Raw genomic sequence first — 12517 nt, 5'->3', positions numbered from 1 at the left:
GTTGGAAAGTAGAGAATTAAGGCTAGATAGAGCAGGCTTTAATTAGGACTTTTTTTGTTTGCACTCCCTTGGTGTTTCTGAGTTGCTAGATTCTTCAGCTCTAAGTCTTGAACATGTGAGGCAAAAAGAAAGCCCTGCCATGGGACCCACTACCACATTTTTCCTTGGGTCCTGAGGTCCCTAGCTGGTCTGACTTCTCTCCACCTTCAATGTCATCTTCTGTTTGTTTTACACATAATGTCTAGGGGTTTTAATTATATTTAGCAGGAGGAATAGGGAAAAATGTACCAACTCTCTCTTCCTGGAATTGGAAGCCTCTTCATTTTTTTGGACTCAAATTAAGTAATAAGATGATTTAACAGCTATAAGCACGACGTGTATTAATATTACTAAACCTAGAGGGTCAAAACTTATTCCTCTGCGACTAAATTTAAAGACAAGAATATAGATGTGAGATCAGTGTCATGTTGAGGTGAATATGGTGCAATAAAGGACTTGTGGTGCTGCTGTCTTTATGTAGCAGGATAGAAAATCACCACCTAAAGGTGATAATGAGGGAAATTTCGTAAGAAAGGTTCCTCTTGCTTCCTAAAAACCCCTGCCTCCCGGGTGAATGAATGATGCTCAGATGTCCCTATCCATGTTTCAGTCTGTGCTGTATCTGTTGCCTCTCACTTCTTGTTCAATAGCATGACTACAGGACCAGGTGGCCCCTGAGGGCACATCTGTAGGAGAAATGAGACAGATGATTGTCTGAGAGAACAGGGCAAAGCTCCACCTTTTTTTTTTTTAAGGAACAAGAAACATTAGCTTGCTTTTTAAGGAAAGATCGATTTTTTTTTCTTTCTGGATGATTGTGATGAAAAAATAGAGAAGACTTTCTCTGGCCAAATTAGTTTTAAAGATGATAATGGATCATCAAATAGATAATGACTGCTATGATTATTATTTTTAGACTAAATAATTCCATTATAATAATATTAAGATGCCAATGGATTAAAGGAAAGCGATATGTAAATATAAATACTATAAATACTATTTCTAAATTTTATACATTTGTTTACTTGTTCAATAAATGTTTATGTAGTATCTGTTATGAGCTTTTTTTTTGAGACAGAGTCTCACTCTGTCGCCCAGGCTGGGGTGCAGTGGAGCGATCTCGGCTCACTGCAATCTCCATTCCCCAGGCTCAAGCAATTCTCCTGCCTCAGCCTCCCATGTAGCTGGGATTACAGGCATGCACCACTACCGCCCAGCTAATTTTCATATTTTTAGTAGAGACAGAGTTTTGCCATGTTGGCCAGGCTGGTCTTGAACTCCTGACCTCAAATGATCCACCCGCCTCGGCCTCCCAAAGTGCTGGGTTTACAGGTGTGAGCCACCGCACCTGGCCCTGTTATGAGCTTTTTAAAACATAATCAGGTGTCTTTTCTATTTAAAACCCTTCAGTGTCTTTTGTGTCTTAATTTTAAAAAAATGAAATTAAGGAGAGATTCTGGTTACACAATATTGTGAATGCACTACAGGCCGTTGAATTGTATACTTTAAAATAATTAATTGCATGTTGGGTGAATTTCACTTCAATTAAAAAAAATATGATACATAATCCTGGACTGGATCCTATACTGGAAGAAAAGAGAATGTTAAAGGATATTATTTGATCAATTCACAAAATTGGGATATGGACAGTAGACTCAAGTATTGTATCAATATCAAATTTCTTTTCTTTTCTTTTCTTTTTTTTTTTTTTTGAGACACTCTGTTGTCCAGGCTGGAGTGCAGTGACACGATCTTGGCTCACTGGACCCTCTGCCTCCTGGGTTCAAGCAATTCTCTGCCTCAGCCTCCCAAGTATCTGGGATTACAGGCAACTGCCACCACGCCTGGCTAATTTTTTTTGCATTTTTAGTAGAGATGGAGTTTCATCACCTTGGCCAGGCTGGTCTTGAACTCCTGAACTTGTGATCCACCCACCTCGGCCTCCCAAAGTGCTGAGATTACAGGCGTGAGCCACTGTGCCCAACCAATGTTAAGTTTCTTGAACGTGATAACTATATTCTAGTTATATGAGAGAGTGTTGGCCAGGTGCAGTGGCCCACACCTATAATCCCAGTACTTTGGGAGTCTGAGGCGGGCGGATCGCTTGAGCCCAGGAGTTTGAGACCTTCCTGGGCAACATGACAAAACCCCGTCTCTACTAAAAACACAAAAATTAGCCGGGTGTGGTGTCGCACGCCTGTAGTCCCAGCTACCTGGGAGGCTGAGGTGGGAGGATTGCTTGAGCCAGGGAGGTTGAGGCTGCAGCAAGCTATGATCACGCCTCTCCACTCCAGCCTGGGCAACAGGAGTGAGACCCTGTCTCAAAAAATACGAAACATGGCCGGGTGCGGTGGCTCACGCTTGTAATCCCAGCACTTTGGAAGGCCGAGGAGAGCGGATCACGAGGTCAGGAGATCGAGACCACGGTGAAACCCCGTCTCTACTAAAAATACAAAAAAATTAGCCGGGCGTGGTGGCGGGCGCCTGTAGTCCCAGCTACTCGGAGAGGCTGAGGCAGGAGAATGGCGTGAACCCGGGAGGCGCAGCTTGCAGTGAGCCGAGATCGCGCCACTGCACTCCAGCCTGGGTGACAGAGCGAGACTCCGTCTCAAAAAAACAACAACAAAAAAAAAAAAACAAAAAAAAACGAACAAACAAAAGAGTGTCAATATTTTTAGAAAATACAGTGTAAAGTATTTGGGAGTATAGGGTGTGATGTGTGTGACTTATATTCAAATGCTTCAGAAAAATATGTACACATAGAAGGAACCTAGGATATAGTAAATAGGGCAAAGGCTGACAAAAGGCGAAACTGAGTAGGGAGTACATTCTGTCTATCACCCTTTTATTTCTTTCACACAATTGAATTACATTATGAGATTATCCTTTTAATGTATTTATCTATTGTTTAATGTTTGTCTCCCATTAGAATGTGAGCTTCATGAGGCAGGGAGTCTTGTGCTCTCCTGAATCCCCAATCCTAGGAAAATTCTTAGCACCTAGAGGCAATTAGTTAATACTGGTTGAGTGATGGAAAGAATGGTTGTCTCAGTGCTAGGTCCTGGAAGGGGAAATAAGCATAAAAGAGCATGCACCACATCATACCCTTGAGCCCCACTCTCCTACTCCCAACACACACACATACACACACATACACACACGGCCCCCTTTTTGGTATGCTATCCTCCCTTGGCTTCCCTGACCCCACACTCCTCCTGTTCCCCTCTCTGACCAGTCCTCAGATAATCCTTGGCTCTCTCCCTGGGTCTACTCCTCCTGGGACGTTCTTCAAGTTCTATCCTTAACCCTTTCCTTTTGCTAGCTTGCCAGAATTGGAAACAACTCTTTCCCCAGTTGTTTTCATTTACTCATCTATTTCTCAGCCTTCGTGTGTGTGTCGAACCCTAACCTCACCCTTAATTCCACACCCATATTTCCAATTGCCCATTGAACTATTCCACAGATTCCCTTAAACTTAATAAATCTAAAACTTCATGCATTATCCTCCCTCTCAACCACCCCTCCTTCTGTACTCCATGTCTCTGTCACTTCTATCACTGTCTTGCTTAGGCCCCATTTCCTCCATATCTTTAGTACTTGCTTTCTCCTTGCTGAACCACTTGCCTGGTTCTATCCATCCTCACTTCTTGACATTCCATTGTTATAGCTCCGTACGTAGTCTTCCCTGTCCTAGTCTCTCGCCTTTTCCATATGCTGCTTCCAGTGCTACCTTCCTAAATATGACTAGTTGGATTACTACTATCTCCTCTTCAGAAATCTGTGATCTTTCCCTCTTGTCTATAAAGTCCAGTCTTCATATTATGGTGTTTAATGCCCTCCATGCTCTGCTCCCAAACTAGCTCTCCAAACACGTCTCCCACATAGCACTTGAGCACTCCAGCCCCTGCACTTTAGTCACGCTGGGCAGCTCCATTCCCCTAACTCGCTAAGTACTCTGAGGTTCCTGTGCCTTTCTGTTGGCCTCTCCTCCACTTTCCGCTTAGAATATCTCTTCATCCTTCAAGGATCAATCAAAGTACTTCCTCCTCTATCAAGCCTTTCTGAATCCACCAAGTCTGATTTAATTGTTATTTTCTGTTCCCACAACATGTTACTCTTTGCTCTTTAGCTCTTAAGTCACTCATCCTGGTGTTATAATTAGTTACTTATATATCTGTCTCCATAGATTTTTAAGCCTCTTGAGGGCTGGAAGCATGTGTTATTCACATTTACAGCCTTCACTGGATATGATGCACAGAAAGTCCTTAATAAATATGTCCTGTATTGATGTGAACTCTGGTGCTTACTGTTTGTGCCCAGTCACATGGCACTCATTTACTGCCTGGCAGTCCAGCTCTTTGTGTACATGACTTAGAGCTCTAGGAAATAAGGAACTTGGTTTTATTCACCTTCCTATTTCCACCTCACCTAGCACAGTCTTGCAGCTACCAAGGACTACATGAATGGCTGAAGGGATAGAAAAATAATGCATTTTGGAGTACTAGGAAATCAAATTACTAGGCACATTTACTATTCAAACTTCACCATTTAAAGTATCTCTTTCTGATAGTAGCTATGTCCTAATTAGAGTACAGTGCCTCACAGAATGTGTTTGTAACTGAGTGTGGGTATGTAAATATATACATACAAATAAATGTTTCTGTATAACTGTAATACATTCTGATAATCTGTGAATCAAATGTTTGTAAAGCCTTATATCCTATGGAAGACATCAATAGTGCCAATTCTTTTGGTTGGGCAGGGTTGGCAGAGGGAGACAAAACATTTTTGAGTACATCTAGATTTTCATGAATCAGTTTTACTTAGAATAAGGTTTCCAGTGGCCTGGTGCAGTGTGGCTCATACCTGTAATCCCAGCACTTTGGGAGGCCGAGGCAGGCAGATCACTTGAGGTCAGGAGTTTGAGACCAGCCTGGCCAACATGGTGAAACCTCATCTTTACAGAAATTAGCCAGGCATGGTGGTGGGCGGCTGTAATCCCAGCTACTTGGGAGGCTAAGGCAGGAGAATCGCTTGAACCTGGGAGGTGGAGGTTGCAGTGAGCCAAGATCACGCCACTGCACTCCAGCCTGGGTGACAGTGAGAGACTCCGTCTCAAAAAAACAAAAAACAAAACAAAAAAAACGTTTCCAGAATAGTTGGTGAGCCAATATACATCTCTGCCCTGTCTTCTTATATGAGATCCATCTCAAAGTTCATTGGAAAATCAGACCTTATAAGACAGGATAATGACTCAACTTTTCTTCCCTTTTATACCCCTGTAGAGCGTTTCATTAAGCCAACAGAGAAGTTAAACATGGTTACTCTCCATAGTGATGAGGAAAGTGAAGAAGTCTGTCATCTCACAAGTGGTGTCAGACTGAAAAACCTGTCACCTCCAACGTCATTAAAAGGTAAGAAAATCTGGCTGGGCGCGGTGGCTCACACCTGTAATCCCAGCACTTTGGGAGGCCAAGGCAGGCGTATCACAAGGTCAGGAGTTTGAGGCCAGCCTGGCCAATATGGTGAAACCCTGTCTCTACTAAAAATACAAAAAAATTAGCCAGGCACATGCCTGTAATCCCAGCTACTTGGGAAGCTGAGGCAGGAGAATTGCTTGAACCCGGGAGGCGGAGGTTGCAGTGAGCCACTGCACTCCAGCCTGGGTGACAGAGTGAGACTCCATCTCAAAAAAAAAAAAAAGAAAAGAAAATCTGACCTAGTATTTATTTTCTAGTCCCTAAACTCCACTATGGCTTTCTCTAGGATGTCTGTTTTTAAAAGGAAAAAGTATAACAGCAACATAGGTTTTTTGTCTGTTTACTCTGTACTGCTGAAGCAGTGAGAAGGCTCCAGGGTAGGCTTGGCTTTTCTCCTAATTAAGAGCCATCTTTCCCCTGTGTATATTCTGGGATCTGCATAAAAGAATGAAATATTGTACATTTTCAATTAAACAGAAACCAAATAATAAGGGAGAAAATCTAATACCGAGATACTTCCTGTCATCCACTTTTATGAGAAAGAAATGACAAACAAGAGTTTATATGAAAGACATATTATTGGCCAGGCATGGTGGCTTACTCCTGTAATCCCAGATTTTGGGAGGCCAAGTTGGGCGGATCACTTGAGGTCAGGAGTTCGAGAGACCAGCCTGACCAACGTGGAGAAACCCCGTCTCAACTAAAAATACAAAAAAATATTAGCCAGGCATGGTGGCGCATGCATGTAATCCCAGCTACTCGGGAGGCTGAGGCAGGAGAATTGCTTGAACCCAGGAGGCAGAGGTTGCAGTGAGCTGAGATCATGCTATTGCACTCCAGCCTGGGCAACAAGAGAAAAACTCCGTCTCAAAAAAAAAAAAAAGAAAAGAAAAGAAAAGAAAGATGTATTATTATTCTTTTAAAGAAAAATGACTTTCAAGGAATGTTTTAGTATGAACTCAGCTCCAATTCATGCCATCCATAAGCAACTTTCAATGTTTAGAAAGGTGGCCTAGGGACATCTCAAGGTCTTCAGTCTTCAAAAGAGTGCCATTTATGTTTCATTCACTGTGTCTACTAATGTAAGAAGGCGGTGGCTCACACCTGTAATCCCAGTACTTTGGGAGGCCGAGGCAGGTGGATCACCTGAGGTCAGGAGTTCGAGACCAGCCTGGTCAACATGGTGAAATCCCATCTCTCCTAAAAACACAAAAAATTAGCCAGGCATGGTGGTGGGTGCCTATAATCCCAGCTACTTAAGAGGCTGAGGCAGGAGAATCGCTTGAACCCAGGAGGCAGAAGTTGCAGTGAGCCAAGATTGGCCATTGCACTCCAGCTTGGGCGACAAGAGTGAGACTCCATCTCAGAAAAAAAAAAAAAAAAAAAAAAAAAAAAAAAAAAAAAAAAAAAAAGAGGGTGGACTAGTTTAGTTTCTACTGTGTTTTTTGGGCAAGTTGAGAAGTTCTAATTTTGTCCCTAACAGAAGGACATCCTGGTCAAAATGCCCAGAAAGCCACATGAGCTATGATATTCAAGCTTAGATGAAAAGTTCAGATAGGAGCTGTGAACTCTCTGACACTTGGTCATGACACAGAGATGATAATGTATGTCATGAGAATACATAAATTTCTAGGGCAGATAGAGAGAAACTAGGAGTTTCTAGGAGAAAGGGGAGCCAGAGAAGAAGATACAAAAGGACCGGCTGAGGAAGTCAACAAAGCAAAGGAATGGCAGGGCCTGCTCCTTCTGACAATAGTGATTACAATGTCCTCTCCTCTCCTCACACACACTTGTCACACTTTAGCACAAAATCAGAACACCATGAAATCGATCTTAATTTTGTCAGGTCATTGTGCCGTGTGTCTTTCTAGGCCATAAGCCTGCATCTTTAGTACTCCCAGCACAAGTGCTATCCACAAATTAGGTACTAAACAAATACTTCTTTTGACTTAGCTTGGCTGAGTTTCTTTCAACAAGAACTGTAGAGCAGGCTGGTTGTGCACCTGCTCTTTATCAAATACAGCATATTTGATAAAGATAAATAACTAGTTTTCTACTGTGTGGCCTTCTACCTGCAGAAATCTCTCTGATCCAGTTGGATAGCATGAGACTTTCCCACCAAATGCTGGTGAGATGTGCTGCCATCATTGGCCTGACCTTCACCACTGAGTTGTTGTTTGAGATTCTCCCCTGTTGGAATATGAAGATGATGATCAAGGCCCTGGCAACCCTAGTGGAATCTAACATTTTTTGTTGTTTCCGGAATGGCAAGGAGCTTCAGACAGCCCTGAAACAGAATGATACCTCATTTGAGGTGCACTATCGTTCCTTGTCTCTGAAGCCCAGTGAAGGAATGGGTGAGTAGCACCTGGAGTGACCCAATTTCCTCTTAAGGACCCATCTAGATCAAAGAATTGACCTATGTTAGGTATAAGGGGCTGATCTGTTGCCCACTGCTTGGCTGAAAAACCCTTTTTGCTCTCTCCAGATCACGATGAAGAGGAAGAGCTTCGTGAACTGGAGAATGAGGTGATCGAGTGCCACAGGATTCGATTCTGTAGCCCTATGATGCAGAAAACAGCCTACGAGCTGTGGCTCAAGGACCAGAGAAAAGCCATGCACTTGAAATGTGCCCGCTTTTTAGAAGAAGATGCCCACAGATGTGACCACTGCCGAGGCAGGGACTTCATTCCCTTTCATCACTTCACAGTGAATATTCGGCTCAACGCTTTAGACATGGATGCCATTAAAAAGATGGCTATGTCTCATGGATTTAAAAGTAACCTACTTCATTTTAAAATTATCCTAACTGTTCTTGGGAAATCTAGAGACTAAGATCTAGAAGGAGTGGGTGTGGACCTTCAGGGCTTCAAGTCCCATAAGCGGCTTGGGCACAAAGAATGATGAGACTTCAGCAGCCTAGGCCAATGGGGAAGAGAAGAGTAAGGGAATGTACCTGTATTGAGTCTGGCAAACCAATCTCACTATAACTGTCAGGGAGGGTTTGGGGATAGGGGCTCTGGCAAAACGGGGTGTGACCAGAACTCAAACTAAAATATCCCACTTAATTCACACCAAAGGATGGAATCCAAAGGAGGGTACAATCTGACAGGATGACATGGTGTTTCCTGGCAGATAAGAATATTATTGCTTTGTTGGTCTAGCTTGAAACAGGTTCCAGTGGGTAAAGAATATGATTGAGAGAGAATTAGCCAGGGCTAAGCAGGTCAGGGCTCCAGAAAAGAGGGCTTGGTTTCAGGGCAAGAATTCAAGACCATCTGAGAAGCAAAAGTTAAAAAGTTACAAACAATAACACCAACGAGCCATGTGATCCGAGAAAACATAGCAGAGGATTCAAGGGATGTAAGGACCCAAAGACTCAGTCACTACATGCATGATGGGTGTCAGGCATAGAGCAACACCACCAATTCTAGCCCCCATTCATGGTGGCCAGGGAGCTCCTAATGGGCTGCCTACCCTAGTCAGAGGACCTTGGTGATTATGGCTAAATCTGGTTGAGAAATCAGAGGCTACAAGTAGAGGACTCCTATATTATAAGGATATTAAAAATCAGGAAGAAATGTATCTAAACTGCCGAGCACATAGCAGGAGCAAAATAAACTTTTTTTTCTCATTCGTTCTCCATTTCATGTGCATTCTCAGTGGATCCTCATATGAACCCTTTAAGGTTGATGAGGGTTATTTTCATTGTATAGATTTTTTTTTTTTTTTTTTTTTTTTTTTTTGAGTCAGAGTCTGGCTCTGTCCTGCAGGCTGGAGTGCAGTGGCACCATCTCGGCTCACTGCAAGCTCCACCTCCCGGGTTCATACCATTCTCCTGCCTCAGCCTCCCGAGTAGCTGGGACTACAGGCATCTGCCACCACGCCCTGCTAATTTTTTTGTATTTTTAGTAGAGACAGGGTTTCACTATGTTGGCCAGGATGGTCTCAAACTCCTGACCTCGTGATCCACCCACCTCGGCCTCCCAAAGTGCTACGATTATAGGCTTGAGCCACCGTGCCCAGCCTCATTGTATAGATTTTTTAAATTGTGGTTCTGGAAGCTTAAGTAACTTACCCAATACCACAGAATGAGTGACAGGCTTTATTCAATCTGCCATCAGTCTAATTCCTAAGTTCATCCTCTGCTCATTATACCTGAGCTCCCCCAAATGTGGGGTTGGACTTTTAGGTAATACTTGCCAGAAGATAGGAAGTTCATAGACACAGCATGAAGTAGAAATCAAGAGAGTGAGAAAGTTGCAGCTTTGCACAGTGGGACAAGCATGTTGTTGAAACTGCACTAACACAAGTCCATCTCCCTTTTCGGAAAACAGGAATCAGGCTGTAGGTTCAGAGCCTTAGGATCTGGACCATGAAGATTTCTAGTCCTCTGAGAGCTTGAGTACAAAGAGGATAAGACTTCAGCAATAGTCTCACCCCCACTGGGCAGGGAAGATGTCAGGGGAATGTACACCTACCTGAGTCTATTTCTATTACTAGCATTTATTAAATTCTCTCTCGTCTGTTATATTTTTACAAAATTGGTAATATTATTATCACAAAAGTGGTATGTGTGTAATATGATGTTGAAATTGAAATTTGTGCCAGAGCACCAAGATACAACGAATGCTGTAATTCAAACTGAGGCAATGGATATACAGAATTTACAAAGGAAATAGCTGAGAATCAATTATAATCTTGGATCCTTCACCCAGATCTAAGACATAGAAATGAGGAAGAGGATGTAGAGGGTCAGGAATTGTGAAGAGATCTCTTTGGTGAGAACTGATGAGGTGCTGTGTGCCCTCCTCAAGTGGGTTGTTTACTTCATCACCTCAAGCTTAGTGAGGTGTCTTCCTTAGAATCAGAGGACATAGAACACTGGGGCCTGCCTCATGCCTAAGAAGGCTGAAGTGGCCTGTGGCTGCATTGGGATCAAGCTGCCATCCCAGACTGTGGGAAAGGATGTGTGAGGGTTTCTCATAAATCAGATAAAACCCACCTGGGAGAAACAGCCAGTCCGGAACCATTTTAAGTTCTTCCCAGAGTGCCCTTGGGAGGGTAAGAAGACCCTTGGGTGTGGACTGCTAGAATGAGACAGGGATAAGGGGGACAGACTGGAGCACCGAGAAGATGCGCTGCCTGAATTAAGGAAGCTTTAGTGAAGGATCCCACACAGGGCCCTATTCAAAGAACCAATGAAAGTATCAGTAGGAGATGAAATGATGGAAAGAAATGAGGGAAAGGGGAAAGAAGAATATTTGACTGTGTGGGGTCAATGAGTCATAAACACACACACATACATATACATAGATGCATTTTTGGTAGATTGATGTTTTATTTTGGGGGATAAAATAAGCTAAAATACACTGACAGCTAGAAGATAGGTCAGTTTGAGCAGCTGGCCTTGAGCAGGCTGACTAGTGTCATCAAAGCAAACAATTTCAGTTATTTGCAGATTTTCCAATCAACTGGCAGTTCAGCTCTGGAGCATATGTGACCAAATGTCTCTGAATAATGTCTGCTGGTATCCCTTCCATCAGCACCTCCACCTGAGTGAGGCCACGGCTCTACTATTTCTCTTATCAGTATTTTTCACCTGTTCAGAAGGCTATCGACTCGACAAACTTTAGAGACTTTGTAAATTCCCTAAATGTATCATAAAACAGTAATCCCATGGCCCACCGTCCCACACACCTTCAGTAGTTCCAGTCAGGGGCAAACATTTTTAATTTAGCTGTTCTTTCTAGTCATTACCTCCATATACTAAATGGTATATTAATATTGCTTTTACTGATTTTTTAAAAAATCAAATTCTGACATCTGTTTTCTGGCTATGGCAGATGAGGATTTAACTCTGTTACACCACTCCTCGGCCCCTCTCCCCTATATTGTCATATAACTGGCATTAGATAAGTCAATGAAGTGTTTACATTATTAAGACTATGTAAATGTTGTCCATTACAAACCAAGTAATACACTGTGAATAGATTTCTTAACAAATGTTTATTTTTCCTAGGGTTACTAGGAAAGCTTTTTTTTTTTTTTTTGCAATGTCTTCCTTAAAATATCCTGCTTCAATCTATCCTAGACAGATAGATACTCTGTCTATCCATTATCCCTGAATCTCCCAAAGTGTGGAGTATAACCTTTAGGCAATACTGGTCAAGGACATAATTGGGACCAAGTGTGGTGGCTCACGCTTGTAATCCCAGCATTTTGGGAAGCTGAGGTGGAAGGATCACTTGAAGCCAGGTTGAAGTCAGGGCTGGTTCAAGACCAGCCTGGACAACAAACTGAGACTCTATCTTTACAAAAAACTAAAAATAAGAAAATTAGCCAGGCATAGTGGTGCACATCTATAGTCCCAGTTTCTCAGGAAGTTGAGGTGGGAGGATCTCTTGAGCCCAGGAGTTCAAGGATGCAGTGAGTCGTGATCATGGCCACTGCTCTCCCCAAAAGGGAAAAAAAGACATAATTGGAGGAGATTTAGGGCCACTGAATTATGTAAATAGATAGGGAGGAAGCTGGTAGCTGGTTCCCTTTCAATTCTCTTTTGATCCTCATGTCCTTCTTTTTTTTTTTTTTTTTTTTGAGACGGAGTCTTGCTCTGTCTCCCAGGCGGGAGTGCAATGGCGCGATCTCGGCTCACTGCAAGCTCCGCCTCCCGGGTTCATGCCATTCTCCTGCCTCAGCCTCCCGAGTAGCTGGGACTACAGGCGCCTGCCAACACGTCCGGCTAATTTTTTGTATTTTTAGTAGAGATCGGGTTTCACTGTGTTAGCCAGGATGGTCTCGATCTCCTGACCTCGTGATCCGCCCGCCTCGGCCTCCCAAAGTGCTGGGATTACAGGCTTGAGCCACCGCGCCCGGCCCCTCATGTCCTTCTTAAGAACTGTCATTTTCTAAGTCTTGATTCATTCCAACAGTTTACCCTCCTGGGCGCTGTCCTTCAGCTTCTTCCACCTATTTCATCAATGACTACTCTTCTCACT

At 43.1% G+C, this 12517-nt stretch overlaps 1 protein-coding gene across 7 annotated transcripts in view; it reads left to right on the top strand.

The window, feature by feature from the left end:
• ADCY10 (adenylate cyclase 10) overlaps positions 1 to 12517 on the top strand; it is a 104455-nt gene that overhangs the window by 59575 nt on the left and 32363 nt on the right. For all 7 annotated transcript variants that reach the window (XM_063625076.1, XM_063625077.1, XM_063625074.1 and 4 more), the window contains 3 exons: positions 5325 to 5453; positions 7598 to 7876; positions 8008 to 8298. In XM_063625076.1, coding sequence (XP_063481146.1) covers positions 5325 to 5453; positions 7598 to 7876; positions 8008 to 8298 — 699 coding nt within the window. The remainder of the gene's footprint in view (positions 1 to 5324; positions 5454 to 7597; positions 7877 to 8007; positions 8299 to 12517) is intronic.

This window comes from Symphalangus syndactylus, chromosome 12, assembly GCF_028878055.3.
Source record: "Symphalangus syndactylus isolate Jambi chromosome 12, NHGRI_mSymSyn1-v2.1_pri, whole genome shotgun sequence".
NCBI classification, from domain to species: domain Eukaryota; kingdom Metazoa; phylum Chordata; class Mammalia; order Primates; family Hylobatidae; genus Symphalangus; species Symphalangus syndactylus.
Note: the sequence above shows the minus strand (reverse complement) of the source record. Positions and strands in the feature narration are given on the sequence as shown.